The sequence below is a fragment of the Xiphophorus hellerii genome, chromosome 24 (genome assembly GCF_003331165.1).
Source record: "Xiphophorus hellerii strain 12219 chromosome 24, Xiphophorus_hellerii-4.1, whole genome shotgun sequence".
NCBI classification, from domain to species: Eukaryota; Metazoa; Chordata; class Actinopteri; order Cyprinodontiformes; family Poeciliidae; genus Xiphophorus; species Xiphophorus hellerii.
In genome coordinates, this window is record NC_045695.1 from 1,315,199 (window position 1) to 1,333,576 (window position 18,378).

General features: G+C 40.3%; 1 protein-coding gene across 2 annotated transcripts; it reads right to left on the reverse strand.

The window, feature by feature from the left end:
- Positions 1-1,221: 1,221 nt before the first annotated feature.
- mxra5a (matrix-remodelling associated 5a) lies at positions 1,222-17,960 on the reverse strand. 2 transcript variants are annotated; one of them, XM_032556501.1, is made up of 8 exons: positions 16,951-17,960; positions 16,552-16,774; positions 16,309-16,438; positions 14,851-15,241; positions 10,276-14,163; positions 5,874-6,792; positions 5,441-5,767; positions 1,222-5,258 (listed from the first exon to the last, which is right to left on the reverse strand). In XM_032556501.1, exons 2-8 carry the CDS (start codon positions 16,734-16,736, stop codon positions 3,668-3,670), a joined length of 7,431 nt encoding a protein of 2,476 aa, XP_032412392.1. In that variant the 5' UTR covers positions 16,737-16,774; positions 16,951-17,960; the 3' UTR covers positions 1,222-3,667. The 2 variants fall into 2 exon arrangements, with proteins under 2 accessions (XP_032412392.1, XP_032412393.1); XM_032556502.1 differs by having other exon boundaries at positions 16,552-16,832.
- Positions 17,961-18,378: the final 418 nt, after the last annotated feature.

The following is an 18,378-nucleotide window of genomic DNA, read 5'->3' on the forward strand; positions in this document are numbered from 1 at the left end:
GTTCAGTCCTTTTATAGTCATTGTAGTTTATTATCTTTATTTCTTGTGTCTAGTTATTTTTAGTTACTCTAGTTTAACTATGTTTAGTTTGCTTTATAGTTAGATGTCATGAGGTGGAGGTGAGGCAGACGCTTGTAGACCCAGGTAAGATGAGTAATGAAGGTTTAATGTTAAAATAATCCAGAATACACAGTTCAAACACCTGGCAGCAAGGCTGAGCGGAAACCAAGGCTCAACGCCGGTAGCAACAGGTAACTGAAGGACAGGAAGACAGACTGGTGCATACGACAAGGACCCGACAGAGACACAGGTGACACTAAATACACAGGAGGTAATCAGGGAACGAGACACACCTGGGAATAATCAAGAGGAGACGGGACAACACAGAGACTCAAAGACACAGAAAACTCTAAATAAATACACAGAAAAACATAGATCGTGACATTAGATTCATTTCCCTACTCCCCTATGTACTCTACCTCAACCTCTGAGCCACTTTCTCTGTCTCTTACTCTCTTCAGTCGGCCCCCGGGACTCTCCACTCACACCTGTAATCAGTTAGCTCATCAGCCCAGGTCTTTTGTTCATCATTCAGCCTCCCAGTGCGTTAGCACCTTATTCTCAGTGACTCCTTGCTGGTTTCTCTCGTCTACTCCCTCTATCTTCCCGTCTATTCCCAGTCATCTTTCTGGATTCCTATTTTGCTCAGTTCTGGGTCCCTGTGTTCTTTGTGTTCTTCATGGTTTTTGGTTGTAAGTTTTTGTTCTTCATTTGTTCATTAAATTCAACAAAACCTGCTCTGCACCTCTGCCTGCTGCCTTGTGGGTCCACCAACAATCTGCACATCCTGACACCCAAAGGTTAGTAATTAAATAATTTATACTTAAGCAAAAAGAAGTTGATCTTTTTCACAATATTCTTTTTTTAGGTGTACTTGCACCATATTCTGTCATCATGTGAAGCCACAGAAACATTTAGAATCCTTCGAAAACAGATTCATAAATGAGAGCCACTTTATGAGCTAAAAATTGAAACATTTTTCCCCAGACCTTATGAAGAAAAAAATATTGCTATCCATACTTAATGAGAGAATTTAGTCATAACCAAAAGATAATCAATAAAACAGCATGTGTAGCAGAGGGAGGCACTGGTAACTTCTGTTATAATTTGATTTGTACTTTTCTTTGTTTTCCAAAGTCAACAAAAAAAGTGCTTTGAACACAGACTGAAAATACGTTTTTATTGCATTGTGGAAAACTGCTCAGTCTATCAACAACAAAATACATCACAGCTGAGGACATGATTGTTGTGTCAGGACCACAGACCCCATTGCAGAGACAGAAAGCCCCTCAGCTGAAACCAGATGTTTCCATGCACTGTTTAAAATGGGTTTGCTCAAAGACTGCAGAATATATGTTAATGTAAAAAAACACAAAACACTAAGGCCACCTTAGACAGAGGAAATTTGATTTCAAATTTTAAGCTGCAATATACAGCTCAATTTCAGAACTGCTGTGAAGTACAAAAGTGTAAGAAAAGAAAGACTCATATTTGAGTTTTGCAGGCATAGTAAACTCATTGTAAGAAAGGTAAGCTAAAAAGATTAATATGAAAACGGTGATCCTATTTCAATATGACTGAAGTGAAAAGAGCAACACCTCAATTTTGAGTTAATTGTTAATGTAAAACTTAACATAAAAATGTATTTGGTACAAGTTACCACTGAGCACTCTGTATGCCCCCAGCTTGTTTCGCTTCTTCTACATTTTTTTGGATTTATCCCTTTTGGATTTAGTTTTTCTTATTTCCTTTAGTCAACTATTGACTTTCACCTGCTTGGCTCCTCCCTGCATTTGGATCCTGCAATTCATTTTATTACTTTTTCCTCTAACACTCTTGAGAATGGAAGAGTTACTTTTCTCATACATACACAGATTTTCCTGAGTTATGTTTTTGTACCCAATTCATTGGTTTCTATTTGTTTGTGTATAAATTTGGTAGGACTTCCAAAAGTTTGAAAAACAAACACCACATCGTAGTCAGAAACAGCAAAACGTGTTAAACCATTAAACATAAATAAATCATACATGAATTTCTTTTTCTTTTTTGTTTCAAAACAGAATTAAAATATGTTTATAACATAAAACATCTTTGTAGCTCTGAAAGTCGTAAATGAACACAATGTGTTTCGTCTTGTCAGCAGCCAGACTATTCAGGAAGTTCAGGTGTTTGTGAGACTAAAGTTTCTAAGTCAATTAAACCTGTTGTTGCTGTCCTTTTAAATTGTTTTTGCATCTTCTGCCAATAAAAACATGTCGACTGGCAACATCACGTTATTAAGTAAAATTAATTACTGCTTTAATAAGACCCTTCCAGCATGTAGCATTAGCTTAAAAGTACTTTTTACTTCTAAATGACAAGTTGCTGTGAGAAAATGAATTGTAGATATTCATTGTGATGTGCTCACGGTGATAATACTTTCACAGGTGCGCTACTGTAGAAACTGAGGCTTTCAGCTCCTTTAGGTCACTGTCACTATGTATACCATATTAGTAGAACATTATATTGCTGGCTCTCTTATTTGCCTTTCTTTATTTCTTTTCCTTTTTATCACATATTGCTTGATTTCTGACATGGAAATTAACATGGCAATCAGAGGCCTCTGATTGTAAGAATCATGAAATGCACTAAAAATGATACCCTTTCCTGTTTGTCTGTGTGAATATTTAAGATTATTCATAAACATTTTCAGGCAATTCTCAGAGTGTCAGTGTTTTAACAAGACCAATAAGGTGCAACTCATAAAAATGCATATGGATTTTCAAAAGATTGTTAGGGTTAGGGTTAATGGGCGATATGTAAGTGACTTGATATGCTGCCATTGAGGAGCGTGTAGTAAAAAATGTCAGGCTTTTTGCATAGCAAACTGATTTTGTCATTTAATTATAATAAATACATCAGAAATTCTACTTTTTGCCAAACAACACGAAACAATATATCTTCTTCTAAATAATTTACTCCCATTTAAAAAGGTCGATGGTGAAATTGGGAAAGTTAAATATGATACAAAGATGATTAAGACCACCATTAGTGACCAGTCTAGAAAGCATAACCCGTACGTAGGTTTTCTGTATCCAAATTACCTGAGCAATTATGTATTTACACACAGATCTTTCACAAAATTGTACAAACAAAGAAAGTAGGGTGCACATGATTTTAGCTGTGAGTACCAGAGAAGGGTCCTATGTTAACATTTCTACCTTTGGAGCCCAGAGACGGGTCGACTGACCTGAAGGATTTTAGCTATATTTGGTTATTTTAGCTATAACCAGTTTTGCACGATTTTCCACTCCTCCTTTCTGGCCTGACGGTCAATGGCCACGTTTACAATTGAAAAAGGGATGCTAATTTGAGCCATCAGAATCGTCAGTTTGGACTCAGGTCTTTTGACCCTCTTTCAGGACTTCAGGGGACAGGTCGAAACCCTGGTACTCCCAGTGTTAAGCCTCTAAGTCAGAACATAATTAAAGAGCCACTGAATGCTAATTGGATGGTGATTTCACAATTTTTACAGTGACTTTAATTGTGTTCTGATATAATGTCTTTTTATTAGGCAGTTGCTTGGGCATACAGTATTGCCTTGGGTATGGGTTGAAAGTAAAATTCTTTAGAACACATTCAGAAATGTTGTTTTAGAGTCTACACCGGCAGTATTTCTGGCAGTGCATCGGTAAACACCAGAATCTTGTTGGGTTGGATTCTGAATGATTAGGGAACCTTGTGGATGGAGATACTTGTTTCCAAAAAGGCGTGGCTGTGTACTTACAACCAGGCGGGTTTTATCAGGTGTTTCCCAAGCCACCTCTACTTTGGGGAGCCCAGTGGCGACACAGTTCAGCTGAACAGCAACTCCATTTTTGGCGTAAGTCACAGAAGGAGGGCCACTGGTAATCCTGGGTTGGTTTGCAATGATATTTACTGAGACTGAAAGCAAGGAGCTGCCATATTCATTGGCGGCTCTGCAAACATAGGGTCCTCTATCATAGACTGATGCTTGTCGAATGACAATTGTCCCATTACGCAATATCGAATAGCGTCTAGCTTTCTGCAACCTGTTGAGAACAACCCCACTGGGCAGGGTCCATGTAAGTTTGAATGGCTCACCAGTTGTTTGACAATGAAGGAAAAGTGTTTCACCATCCAGGATGCTGACAGGAGAGATGTATCTGTTCAGAATCTGTGGCTTCCTTCCTGGGGACAGGGTGACTGTACTCTCAAAAATCCCAGCAGAGTTATGCCCCACACAGCGGTACATACCAACATCAGCAACAGATGGATTGTTGATGATCAAAGATCCATCAAGTCGGTGAAAAAACTTTGAAATTCGAGCACCGGCTTGCAGAGGAGTCCCGCTGGGTAAGGTCCACATTATATCAGTTAACTCCAAGCCATCAATCGAGCAATTTAGAGTCACTGTATTCCCCACTTTTAGGGAAAAGCTTTCTCTTTGGGGAGCATCAATTTGTGGACGTCCAACCATTTCTTTGACATCCAAGTTGACCAACATTCTAACCTCACCTCGTTCATTACGAGCAACACACACCATTTGTCCTGAGTCTGTCTTCTTAGCTGATTGTATTTCCAAAGTACCATTCTGATGAACTGTCATATGATTACTGTAGTATGGAGCAGGAAGTATTAGATTTCCTGGGAGGATCCACATGATACGAGGTGAAGGGGTTCCCTCGGTCACACAATCCAACAGTTTCCGTTCTCCCTGAACTGCAGTAACTTTGATGGTATTTGAAGTTCCTCTTAAGCCATTGATAACTAGAGGAGTTGCCAAAACCTCCACTCTGGTAACTTTATTGTCTTGGCCAACACTGTTCCTCGCCATACAGGTGTAATTACCTTCATCAAATTGCTGAACATTTTGAACAAGCAGTGTTCCATCTTTAAGCACCTTGTATCTGTCTATTGCATTGGAAATTGGTCTATTTTTGGGAGACATCCAAGTGACAACAGGTACTGGGTCACCTTTGGCATTGCACTGCAGTGTTACTGTCTCACCGTAGATCACTCTGACAGTCTTATGATCTTTATCCTGGATTTGAGGTGAGGATGTACCACCTTTCACCTTGACTCTCACCTTCATCTCATCTCTGCCAAGTTGGTTCTGTGCATAGCAAGTGTAATCACCTTCTTCTGGCTGGCCAACATCGTTAAAGTACAGAGTCCCATTGTCAAACACCACGTACCTACAAACAATTTGAGAAGAGGGGGATGAATATTACACTTTGATGACAGAATTCGTCAGTTGAAAATAGGCTTGATTCATTAAACAAATTACTTATTGTTAGTTAGCATTTGAATGTGGTTTGGCAAAGCAAACACAGGCAAATCAGGAACTTCCCTTGAGCTAAAGAGTAATAACTCATACCTGCGACTGCGTCCCACATGGACTCCTGCTTTCTGCTTTATTGGGTTGACCATGGTCCCATCTGGTAGTGCCCAGCTAATCTCTGGGCTGGGGAGGCCAGATGCCACACAGTCCACCTTCAGGTCTTGGCCTTGTACCACCTCCTGACTGGATTTCTGAAGTTTCTGCTCAATTGTTGCTGGTTTGGTCAAGACATTGACCCGCAGTTGAACGTAGTCATCACCCATTTTGTTACGGGCTACACACAGGTAGTCACCTCCATCCTTGTCAGTCACAGAATGAATGCTTATGCTGCCATTAAGGAATACTTTGATCCTAGACTCAAAGCTGCACAAAAAATTAAATGGTACCATTAAAACAACCTTCAATATTCAGGACATTAAGAGTTGCTATAATAATAACTATGAAGAACTTGTCCTTTACATTTGCCCACCTGTACTGATTATCCACTAGCTTCTTAGAGGGCGTCCTCCAGATGATTCGAGGCTCCGGTTCACCTGTTGCCACACAGTTCAGAAGTAGCTTACTTCCATATATTACATCTGTTCTATGGGGAGATGAAGATGTAATTGTGGCTTTAGCAGACAACAGTTTTCTTCTGATACTTAGCATCACAGTCCTGCTGCTTGAGGCTACTCCGTTACTGGCTTTGCATACATATCTCCCAGAATTCTTGAGGTCCAATCTTTGTATGTGGAGTGTCCCATTTGGAAAGACAGTAAGGTTATCTCTAGTAATTAGTTGGGAAGGAGTGAGCTGTGTGCCATCAGGAGTGATCCAATGCATGATTGGCTGAGAGGCTCTTGTGGCAGTGCAGTCAATATAAGCAGCGCTGCCCTCTGGAAAAGTCATGTTCTCATCTAGTCTCTGCTGAATCAAAGAGGGCATTGCAGAGACATGAAGATGCACTGACACGGTATCAGCTCCAGCTGCACTGCTGCCAGTGCACCTGTAAATTCCACTATCAGTCAAACTAGCCCGGCTGATATGAAGAGTTCCACTATCATCTACAGCCACCTGCCACTGAGATGGCACAGAAGGTGAGGTCGTCATCAGCTGGATTGAGTTTGGGAGGACCCACTTAACCCGAGGCACAGGATCCCCTTCAACTTTGCATTCCAGTTCAACCTTGCTTCCTTCATACACATGGATATCTCGCTCTCGAGGTTGAAGGACCCGTGGATGATGAGACATGACTATAAGGTTAGCCATCATCTTGTCTGTACCATACTGATTCTGAACGGTGCACACGTACTGGCCCTCATCGGTTAGCTGTGAGTTTCTTATGATTAAAGTTCCATTATGGAGGACCTCAAACCTCTGCACCTTCATGTTCCTGGCGATACTCGCTCCTACACAAACAGAAGCACACAAGAGTTTAGCATTCATTATCCATGAACGTTTTCACATTTTGTCACATTATAATCACAAATTCCAATTTTTTTGATTGTCCAACATAAAGTAAAATACTCTTGCACATTCATCTTAGACAGCTCAAGCTCAGTTTAGATTGGATGGAGAGTGCCTGTAAACATCAATTTTCAAGTATTTCCACAGGTTCTTCGGTGGATTTAGATCTGGACTTTGACTAGGCATTCTAACATATCCCTGCTGAAGAAAAGCCCCTTCACATTATGAAGCTGTTACCACCATGCTTCACAGTAACGATAGTGTTGATGTGCAGTGTTAGCCTTCTACCATGCATTGTATTTTACATTTAATCTGAAACAAACTACAAAGTGGACTTCTTATGTCTTTCTTTTAATTATGATTTTTGTTTTTAGGCTTGATTTTGCATGTAAGCAAAAAATAAATAAATGCTGAATTTCACCTGACCTGAGCATCTTCTTCAGGACTGATTAGTGTCAAAATCTGCTTGTGGAACAAAAGTGATGCAAGAGTGTGAGACCAAAATGAGTTTACCACACACATGTATCTAAATCCATTTTCTATGAGTTAAGTTGCTGAAAGTAAAGCTACTTTCTCTGAAAAGTTCTGTAGAGAATGGAATATATATATATACAGTATATGTATATATATATATATACACTTTTGATGTTTACTGAGACATTTTAAAATTATGTGTATTTAATGCATGTAGCCTAGGTGAAAAGAGCAGATTCTTAACTTTTATTTGACAGTCTGCTTATCCAAATTGGTGGAAAGGTCCAATATTTATGGGGCTAACTGGATCACAATGGCCACACTGCAAACTCCCACTCACTCCCATGGTCAGTTTGCCCAACTATAGACTCACTGTTCACTAAGCTGACAGTGCCTACTTCTGCCAGACTACACACACCAACCCACAAGGCCTAAATGATCTACTCCTGACATCCAGGCGCCACTCCCCTCATCTGCCCATGTACTGATGGTCCCGAGCAATTTCTGCTTTTAACATTGAAATGACATATTGGAAAGCTGGTGTTTGAGCCTGAGACCATTTACTTGGTTTAGCATTTAGTTCCAGGGTCACTGGAAGAAATAGTAAGCCTGTTCAAAGGAAGAAAATTAGGGATGTAGAGTCAGGAGGGAATTGTGGGTGGAGAGGCGCAGGGTGAGGTAGAGAATATCTTGCTATGATGGAGACAAGAGATATTATGCTCTTAAAGCTTTGAGTTTATGTCAGTGGTTTAAAACCATTACCACAGACTTTGTCTCAGCTGTTTTATCCATTAAGAACTGTTAAAATTCTTCCATGAAGAGGTCCTCTGTAAGGAATAGCTTAGAAGTTTCACATTAGATGTTTGCACTTAGTTATCTGATTTTTGCGAGTTTCATGTTAATTTTCATCTGTGAATTCCTACCAAGCAGTCAAAGAAATTGGTTTTCTCTGATCTAAAGAGGTTCCAGACAGAAGAGAGACAAGTCAGTTTCTAAGTTTTGGGACTCTCAAGAAGCACAGTGAGGAACTTTATAAGCAAATGGGGAAAACATGGCACAGTGTGTAAAATAACTGAGCTTTCTCTCTAATGCAACATCAATCCTTCCAAAATTACTCCAAGACCTCATTAGTGACTCATCTGGCAGGTCTCAGGAGAACCCAAAGTCTAAAGGTCTGCAGCCCTCAGTGTCTCAGGGTGAAAAAAATGAAGTCAATGAGTTCATATTCCAGAACCACAGTTGGCATATTATAATTATGAATTGATTTTTAAATGCATTAGAGACCAACTTCAGTTATTCACAACTTGCAAATCAAATTGTTAGTTATGGGTGCATGTAAACTTCTGACCTATTCTGTGCACCACTTGAACTAAAAGCAAGATAAGCTGCCAGAATGCATGATATACTTTCTGAAATAGACAGAATCGCTACAGGATACAACATACTCTAGGATGAAAAAGAAAAAAAGATTGTATGAATCTCATCTGAAGCCTGTAAGGGTTCATCCATGCATACTGATAATACTGAATTAACTTCCAACAGATCCAAATGTTGTGTGCACAGGACTTGACATTTAAACAAAGGATATATTTGTAGGTGTGTTTTAATGAGTATTTAATCCACTTAAATATTCCAGTAGAACCTCCTGATTCAGACAGCTGTATGCCTTGAAGAGTCTGAATGTTTCATCTGTATCCTTCACATAGAAAAATACATGTTGAGAGATGATTACCCTTTCCCTCATTAAAGTTTTTCCACCCCAGTTTGCAGTTGTCACCTATATGTACTGAAATTATTATGTAAGTGTAGTTATTTACTTTCAAATCTTGTTGATGTAACTACACAGCAGTCACATTCGAACCAAAGGAAAGCAGATATTTACATATTATATAAAAAGAGGCACCACCCTCTCTGCTGTTTGTCTGAAATTAAAACAGATCAAACTTCAGGTTTCAGAAGTTTACATACACTATAATTGCTGCTGAAGCTGGTGAAAGAGTGTAATTATCCTTGAAACGAGTCCTGTACCAACATGGCTGAAACGCCATTCAGAGCCGCAGATGTCGTTATTCTAAATACAACATAAGCACAAAAAACACTATACTGTACTATGCAATTTTGATTTAGTTTCTAGTGCAAATATCTTGGTACACTTCAGAAAACTTTAAATAAGAGAAAACTAACTTACAAACAACTTGCAAGCAACTTTTCAGCAAGATACAGGAGCTTCTTCAAGTCAATAATTCCTTAATATTGAAGAGAGATTACTTGTTCCATTAGCTAATAATTTCATTTATAACAAGACATTTTTTACTGTAGTACTTTTTCATCAATATTAAGGAATTGTTGACTTGAAAAAGCTCCTGTGTCTTGTTGAAAAGTTACTTGCAAGTTAGTTTTGTCTTATTTCAAGTGCACTAAAACATTTGCATGAGAAACTGGACCAAAAATATTTGGTAAGGTTTTGTTGTTTTTGTGAATACATTTTGCAAATGTTCTCTCACAAAAACCTGAATTACAGAATACTTGTTCTCTGGTTTGACTAAACTAAAATTGTTCCCAATGCCCATTGTTACATTTGGAGGAAATAGTGGTAAAAGTTTTAGGTCTGAAAACAGTCTTAAATGTGAAATATGGGGGTGGCAGCATCAGGTTGTGCATGTGTGTGAATGTATGTGTTTGAAAAAAGTGATAAAAAAAATCTCTTCTCATTCTGAATATAGAATGTAATAGAAACAATTTTGGTAATCATAACTGATGAAAACCAGAAATATATTCTCTGTTTTAATGTGAGATAATGAGAAAACATGGTTGTGTTGTAAATATTAGCTCCAGCAGCATGTGGAATCCTGCTGTATAATTGTATTTAATCTTTCATCTTTTCTTTAAGAACCTGCAGAAAAAAGTTTACCTTCACAGAAAACTGAGTTCTTAGATCAAGTCTTACATACCGTTGGAAACTTTTGTCCAAGACAGGAAAAACATGGGCTGACCTCCAGTCTCACATGGAAGCTTAGCATCTTTTTCTACTTTGACAGTAATCGTCTGAGAATGGGTAGTTTTTATCCTTGGCTTCCGTCTTTGAACAGATCCATGCTCGTTTAGGTGCTGTGTGGACATATCCAGAGTTACTGGTGACAGTGTCTTTTGGGATGGGATCCCAGTGGGTACTGGTATAGAGGTGGATGCCTGGGAGGTTGGAATTGTATTTATTGGTTTGTGATTTGGAGGAAATGTTGTAGGATGAAAGTTAAATGATCTTCTTAGGACGGATGTGGTAGAGATGGGTTTTATTTGTTGATCCTGGCTGGTACTGACTGTGACTGTGGCATTTTGAGTGATGGATGTTGATAAAGAAATTAGAAGAGGTACTAAAGGAGAAAGTCTGGGTTTTGAGAGATAGGGAATCTCTCTGGATGGTTTAATATGATATGGCAATGTTGAGGTAGCTGAGGCATGTGTTGTTTTTACACTGCTCATATGTGTAGAATCGGTTCCAGCATTCAGAGGTTTCTTCTCATTTTCTTCACTCTTTAAATCTTCTAATGGTGCAAGTCTCTCAGTGGTGACCTCAAAAAGCATCCTTGGAGTTGAGAGTGATCCTTTGGAAGTTTCTCCAGAGTCTGTCTTGTTTCCCTGGATGGGTGAAGCAGTTTGGGTAAAATAGGAAGGCTGTAGTGAAGAATCCATTCCAGTCTTCTCCCAATGTATTTGTTCAACCTCCTCAGAAAAAGTCTCCTGATGGACAAATTGCTGATTCTTGTTGTCTGTTGTCAATTTTGTCATACTTTGCAAACCCCATGAGGGACTTTCAGAGTGCAGCAGAGGTGCCAATTCTGTTGTAAAACTTGTTTCATGCCAGTTCTCTAAATGCTCAGCAGGTGGAGGAGGACTGTCTGCAAACCTCTGCTGAGGGATTGATGGGAGAATCTCTGAAATCGCTGTAGGATATGCACTGTCTGAGATTTCCGCAGTGCTGTGAGGAGTAGTATTTCCATGAGTTAAGCCTGGAGAAATGCTTGGAAATGATGGTGCAGCTGCAGTGCTTTGCCATGATTTGTTTTGGCTGTCCTTTGTTCCTAAAGAAGAGGTTGGTAGTGAGGAAGGCTCTTTGATTACCTCGTGGTTCTGACTGAAGACTGTGCTTTCTTTATGACTCAGTCTGTCTGATGACGCCACTTGGCTCTCTGTGAATGGAACAGAGGTATATAAACGAACTGCAATTTCTGATCTTTCTGTGTTTAACAATTTAGAGGCAGAGGTCTTGGCTGTAGGTAAGGGAGTATTTACAGGTGCAGTGGTGATGAAGCTGCCAAGTGTTTTGAGCTTTTGTTTCTTTCTGTCTGGCCGTCTCCTCCGGCCACCGTTCCTCCTCTGAGAGTTGACTTTCCGAAGGCGTGACTTTGGCCGTCTTGTAGAGTGCACCCTTCTTTTTCCAGGGAGATTGAAGGTAGTTGTTGGAGACCCTGTCGTGTCAACAACTTCAGAATGCAAATCATTGAGCGTTGTGTCTTTTGGATGAGACTGAAACTGTGACAGAGTTGAAGTCTCGCTCAAATAGTTTCCACTTCCTTCTTGACTTGCTGCAGAGTGATTTGGGTTGGCTGAAGGAGTAATTTGACTTTCCATAAAGAAGGCTTCTCTGTGATTTATGGAGTTAGTGACATCATTTGGTTTGTTCCTACTCTCACTGCTCTGCAGCCCCTCAGACGGATCAGCTGTTTGAATCTTATCGGCAGTAATACTTGTGCTTAGGTTCTCTGAAAAAGAAAATGTGCTGCTGGTTGCAGTGTGTGCACTGGGCTGCCTGACAGTAATAGCGTGCGGTGGAACAGATGTGGTCTGGGGGAGGAAAAACCCACTGTTTGAACTTGTGATTAGGTTCAACTCTCTGTCATAGGTTGTGTGCTGTGTAGTATATGCAATTTCTGTTGGATGGGACTCTATAGTAACAAATCTGCTGTTAGGAGTTGCATCTTGTGCAGTGATGCTTTCAGGTGTCACATGACTATCTTGACCATGAGTACTGTATTCTGTAGGTTTTTCAGGGCTCTGACGTATGGAATAATGCTGACTCACTCGCTCATGTACACCCCCACCATCTGATGGCTCATCAGAAGTTTCCCATGACTGTGTCGTCAACTCTGTTGCTTTCATCTTTGTTGGGAAAGAAACAGGAGGCGAGGTCACAGTATTTCTGTCCCTAATCTTAGCTAAAATGTCTGCCCATTTCTCTGGGTCAATTTTACTTTTAGAAAGATTAATCCTCCTCCTGTTCTCTGCTAAACCTTTCAGGTTTCCATTGTGAGACCCTGTTGGTTTCCGGAGCACAGGCTGTCGCTGCCGGGTGCTCCTAGATGGATGAATACCTCTTCTTCCTGGGACTAGACTCACTGGGAGTTTACGTCTAACACTATTGATGCGGTGGCGTATTGTAGACCTGTCACTGTCACCTGATGCTTCTTCTGGATTCTCTGTAGGGACGTTTATTTGAGTGTTCACCCCTGAGGCTGACTGAGGCCTTGTTGTAAACTTGCGCATTGGTCTAATTAGACCATTGCGCCTAACTATACTAACTTTTTTCACTAGTGTGTCTACACCGTGTTGATTGATTGCTACACATTTGTAATAACCACTATCTGATATCTGAGTCTTTAGGATTTGAAGAGTACCATTAAAAGTCACCAGTGCTTTGGAATAATTAGCTCGGAAATAAATTATTTTGTTGTTTGGTAGAATCCAGTTTATTTCAGCATCAGGAGAACTGGATGCTGGACAGTCCAGAGAAATGGAGTTTCCTGCAAATTCCTCTATTGATGCAATTGATGTGTCCTCCCCTGTGGGAGGACTAGAGGATTCCTGGACAGTTAGATAGAAGGAAAGCACAGCAAAATCTCCTTGAACCTTGGCGATGCAGTAGTAAGCTCCAGTGTCTCTGTGAGTTACTGCTTTAATTTTCAACCTTCCATCTCTGGAAACAGAAACCCTGTTTTCAGGACTCCTAAATGGCCTGTTAAGCTTGGAACTGTCTGGCAGCATCCACTGAATTACTGGCAGGTCAGAACTGTGCACGTTACAGGCCATTTCATTTGAACTTCCAAGGATAACACTCATAGCATTCTGTGTTCTGTTTGTTGACTCGATCATGACCCAGTTCCTCCTGAGTCTTTGCTGAAGCTTGATGTCCACTGTCTCTGAGAAGTTTGTCCTCAGAATTAACTTTACCATGCTGGTTGATGACTGAGGCCGGTTCAGTTGTAGTTCTATGGATGGTTGCATCAGCCATGCAGGCTGGGCTGACACTTTGGCTTTAAGACCTGTGTAGTAGTGGGCATCCTGCACAGAGTCCTGGTTATATACATGTGGTGGGTACGGCTCTTGGCTTGGAATGACTAGTTGTTTTAAATGGGCTGGAACGTTGCTGTAGTATGCAATCAGTCTCCACAGCTGCTCGTATTTTTCTCTGTCAACAGAACACTGAAGGTCTACTGAGAAGCTAACGTTTGCGACCAGCTGAAGCTGGTTGACCTGCTCCCAGCTTACCTTGGCAGGTTCTTTTAGCTTGTGAGCACTGCACTCCAGATCTAACTCATTCCCATGCTCATCAGAGAGGCCAAGAGATATGTTACCAATGGGCTCCTTAAAGTCCTCTGAGGTCAATGTCTCACTTTCAGAATATTCTAGCGATGTAGTTCTATGAAGGAAACTGATGACTGGGCTATTGCAAACCAGAGGATGAGCAGCTTGGAGTTCCTTTTCCTTCACTTGTATGGGAGAAGAACACATTGGACACAGCTGGCCACCTGGAAGGGCTCTGTCCTTTTTACATTTTAGAACCCCTGTAGCAGAAAAAAAGAAGAACAGAGTCAACATACGACTTATAAAAACAATACGAATAAGGGTTCATTCACAGCAGCCCTGTTTAATTGAACTCTACTTTATTTCCCTATAAAACATGGTTTGTTAATGAATGTGCAATCAAACTCTGATGCGGACCAAAGAAGCTAACTCTGGTTCACCTACAAATCTACATGTCATTCTTTAGGTCTGAAGTGAAATCTAGTGCAGTTTGAATGTGAACAGCAAGCAGACCGGAGATTGTGCCAAAAGAAGGAAGCAAACTATAGTGCACAGCATTCTGGTTAAAGACAACAAAAATAAACACGAGTCTGGAGCTAACAGGACAAATGGCTTGTGGTTTACTACCAAAAGCAAAGGAGAAATCCAACAAACACTAAAATCTGACGCCACTCCATTTTGTTTACATTTTGCGAAAGAGGAAGTTGCGCTCAGTGTCTTCAGAGTTTTCATGTTGTTTCCTTCAGTATTTCTTGGTGGAGCGTCTCCACCGGTGAGAGTGTGATTAGGGTCTACAAGGGTCTTGGATTGTTGACACAGTGCAGTGTGAAAAAGCGAACCACACAAGATGAAAATGTAACAAGTGTTGCAGTTTCAGTCCCCAATCAAACAGAGTCTACTGGACCTAACCTTAACCCTAAGAATAATAACAATAATTATAATCTGACCTGGTGAAGTTTTTTCCCAGTCATGCAACCAACTCATACTGCAGTCACAGGTCCAGGGGTTCCCATGGAGGTACAGGTTCTCAAGCTGTGGTATGGTCTCCACCAGCTGGAAGGGGAGGGATGTGAGTGCATTGTCAGATAGGTAGAGGTGTCGCAGGGTAGAGATGTAGAACTGGTCCATCAGAGTGAAGGTGGTGAAGGTGGCAGGATGCAGTTGTTGAAGCTGGTTTCTCTCCAGCTGCAGAAAGCGTAAGGAAGTGAGTCCCTGGAAGGCGTCCGGATGGATGAGTTCTATCTGGTTGTGATCCAAGTGCAACCTGGTCACAGACCACAGCCCCTGGAGAGTGTGCCTGTTGATTTCCTTCAGCTTGTTGTAGCTCATCTTCAGCATCTGAACCAACAAGTATAACAGAAAAGTTCCAATATTAACCAGATTATCAAGACAATTACATGCAAATTAAAACAAGAACCTCAATAATGTTTTATGAAAGAGTGATAAAAAATATTTCTAATCTTATATTTCAGAAATACTTTATTCAATATTAACCCAACATAAATCATAATAAATGGGAAAGTATTGGACACATCAGTGTTTTTCCTCAGCTAAAATATTTCTAATGGCGCCACTGAAGTAAAATTCAGACCATCTGTCGGTTAAAATGCTGCTAGTTCACATGTAAGAAGGAATCAATGTGGTTTAGTCCACAAACCAAGTTATGAGTAAAACATTTGAATGATACAGGAAGTAAGTATGAAGGAAATTCTTTGCAAAATCTAAAATCTGTAATCATTCCAGTCCACAGACCAGCTGGTTTAATATGAACTGATGATCTTTCAGAAATTGAAGAACGGTTGGTAAAGGGAAAAAAAAATCTGTTTTTTGTTTGTTCTTTTAATTCAGTTATTTAAACTGCATTTCTGTTCTGAATGTAACTTCACTGCTTATTTTTTGGGGCGACTGTGGCTAAGAGACAGAAAAGTCATTTTGTAATCAGAAAGGCACTCAACCCAAAGTCCCACTGATCTGCATATTGGTGTTTGAATGACTGAATGCCTCTGTTTTATAAAGTGGTAAATACTGGAAACACTATGACTTCTACCCATTTATTTTTTTCCAACATATAAAGTCCTGCATAAGCACTGCTGATACTTTCTGTGAACCCAGTACTGGTGAAATGAACATTTTCTTAAAAGTAAGAATTTGAAAAGTTTGAAATGCATTTCTGTTCAGCACCTTTGAGTCAATACTTGATACAATCCCACAAAACAGTTTTCAGAATGTTAAAATATTATCAACTGGAATTTATTTTGACAACAATAAATCAAAATTCTTATTTCAATTAGAAATTTATTATGATAAATGTTCAATACAATACATGCCCATTTCTGCTGGATGGTTGGTTGATTGATTGATTGATTGATTGATTGATTCATTGATTCATTGATTGATTGATGTACCTGAAGTGATGCCAGGTCCCTGAACGCTCCATCAGGCAGAGAGTGAATGTTGTTCCCATGGACCATCAGCAGCTCCAGCTTCCCCAGCCCAGACAGTGAAGTGTCACTTATTTTATAAATCCTGTTGAACCTGAAACAAACAATCTATGAGGGCAATTGAACAAACCTGCACTGGAAACATCAACCTGAAACACACTCTTACTACATCCTGGTAATACCAAGGATGGAAAAAAACCCACTGACCCCAAGTTTATGCGCTTCACGTGCTTGGGTACCGCTGCTGGGACGGTGAGGAGGGAGCGGAACGTGCAGTGGAGCTCAGCAGGCTGAGGGCAGGAGCAGGGCCGGGGGCAGGGAGCAGACCCCACAGGAGACAGGAGCACCAGCAGAGTCTGGAGGACCCACAGGGTGGAGTGCTCCATCTTCATCCAGAGAGACTGACACAGCAGCTGCTTGGAGGGCCCGACTACAACAACCACAATGTTGGAAAGTCTGTGATCTGCTTGATTCAACTGAATTCACATCTTGAACATGTTGCAATGAATGTGAAGATGGTGTCACTTCAGTCACAATGCGAAAAAAATGCAAATTGTTACTTAAACCTAAGGGCAACTCATTGTTACAATATCAAGTTGCTCTTACCTTAAAGTACTGAAAACCTTTCTGCAGGAAGCCCCTCATGTCCCATTTTGTCATGTGTGAACACAAAGCTAAAAATCATGAACTGATAAAGAGACAAGTTGGAGTCACAGACTGGAACTGGAAGTGTTTTTTTTTTAAAAAAAGAAACAAAAAGATGGTGTTAGGTCCAAGCAGCAGAGTGCTGTCCTCACTCCCAGTCTGAAGCGAGTGAAGGAGCAGCTGCAGAGCGATCGCTGGAGACGCAGCGGGAGGAGCAAGGAAAGTTTGAAGGAGGGCAGAACATTTGCTCCCACAGCCAGGCATACTGCTGCTAAGGAGGAATGCTTGCTGAAGTGTTGCTTGGATAACTTTGATTAGAATGACAAAGACTGACTTCAACAGCTGAATACAGAAAGGCTGAGAGGAATAATACAGCAGGAACAATATGTTTCAATGAGAAGGAGTAAAACTGGGCTTCTGCTATGATTCTTCTCCCTTTGTTTCCCTGTTTGTCTGTCAGGACTCAAGTTCTGAATCAGCCACCAAATACTTAATAGTGTGATGCAGAGCAGAGCAAAAACTGTCACTGGTGCAAAGTCAGTAAATGAAAAACAAAATCTTTCCTCATTCAGGCGTGTCACATTTTTCTCTTACCCTCCATTGATTTAAAGGGATTGCAGGATGTTCTGCATACAGGTTACAGCTACCTGCAGCAATAGAGTCTCCATTAAGTATAATGGGGCATTCTCTTTCATTTCTGAAGTTTTTCCCAGGCGGAAGGTGAAGCTTGCTGAGCAGCTCCGAGTTTGGTGTCCAATATGGCTGCACAGAACGGATCAACAGCTCCCAGTATGAACTATATGCCACCATTTCTGTGGAATGTGACTCCAAACTGCTTTACAGAAAATGTTCCTATTCACTATTTTTTTCATAACTAAAACAAATGACAGAAAACAGGCAGTGACGTATTTTGGGGGCAAATTTTAGCTATTTGGCTGTGGGCCCTAACTGTATTTTTTATTGTTTTATTTTTTGTAAAATGTGTCAAGACGACATTTGTTGTGAACTGGCGCAACATGAATAAAAGTACATTTAATTAAATGCATGTTTAATTAAATTCAGTAAAAATCTCTCAATATTCTGACATTTAGCAAACAGAAATAATTTGAATGAACATAACCAAACCAAACCAGAAAAGCTTTAATCTAATGGTATGCCATTCAGTTTTTTTACACTGCATGTAAACATGTGACTCACCTTTATGTCTCCTGTGTGAGAACAGTTTGATTGAGATGAATTAACGGGTATTTGCAGGACTTATGATAAAACTGGCATCTACTGAGTTCAGCTGTAAGCTCTTATGTCCGAGTAAAAGGTGTAAGAAAGCATTGTTTTTCATCCTGATGTGTCAGTGTAAAGAGAGGGCAGCTGGGTGCTGGAGCAACCAAC

What these genes read in the sequence shown, in the direction of transcription:
- mxra5a (XM_032556501.1), bottom strand. Translation starts at nt 16,736, where the DNA reads ATGAAGATGGAGCACTCCACCCTGTGGGTCCTCCAGACTCTGCTGGTG. An exon ending in GTGAAGCGCATAAACTTGGG is followed by an intron (nt 16,439 to 16,551) that starts GTCAGTGGGTTT and finishes TGTTTGTTTCAG; the next exon opens with GTTCAACAGGATTTATAAAA. An exon ending in CTGGGAAAAAACTTCACCAG is followed by an intron (nt 14,164 to 14,850) that starts GTCAGATTATAA and finishes TTTCTGCTACAG; the next exon opens with GGGTTCTAAAATGTAAAAAG.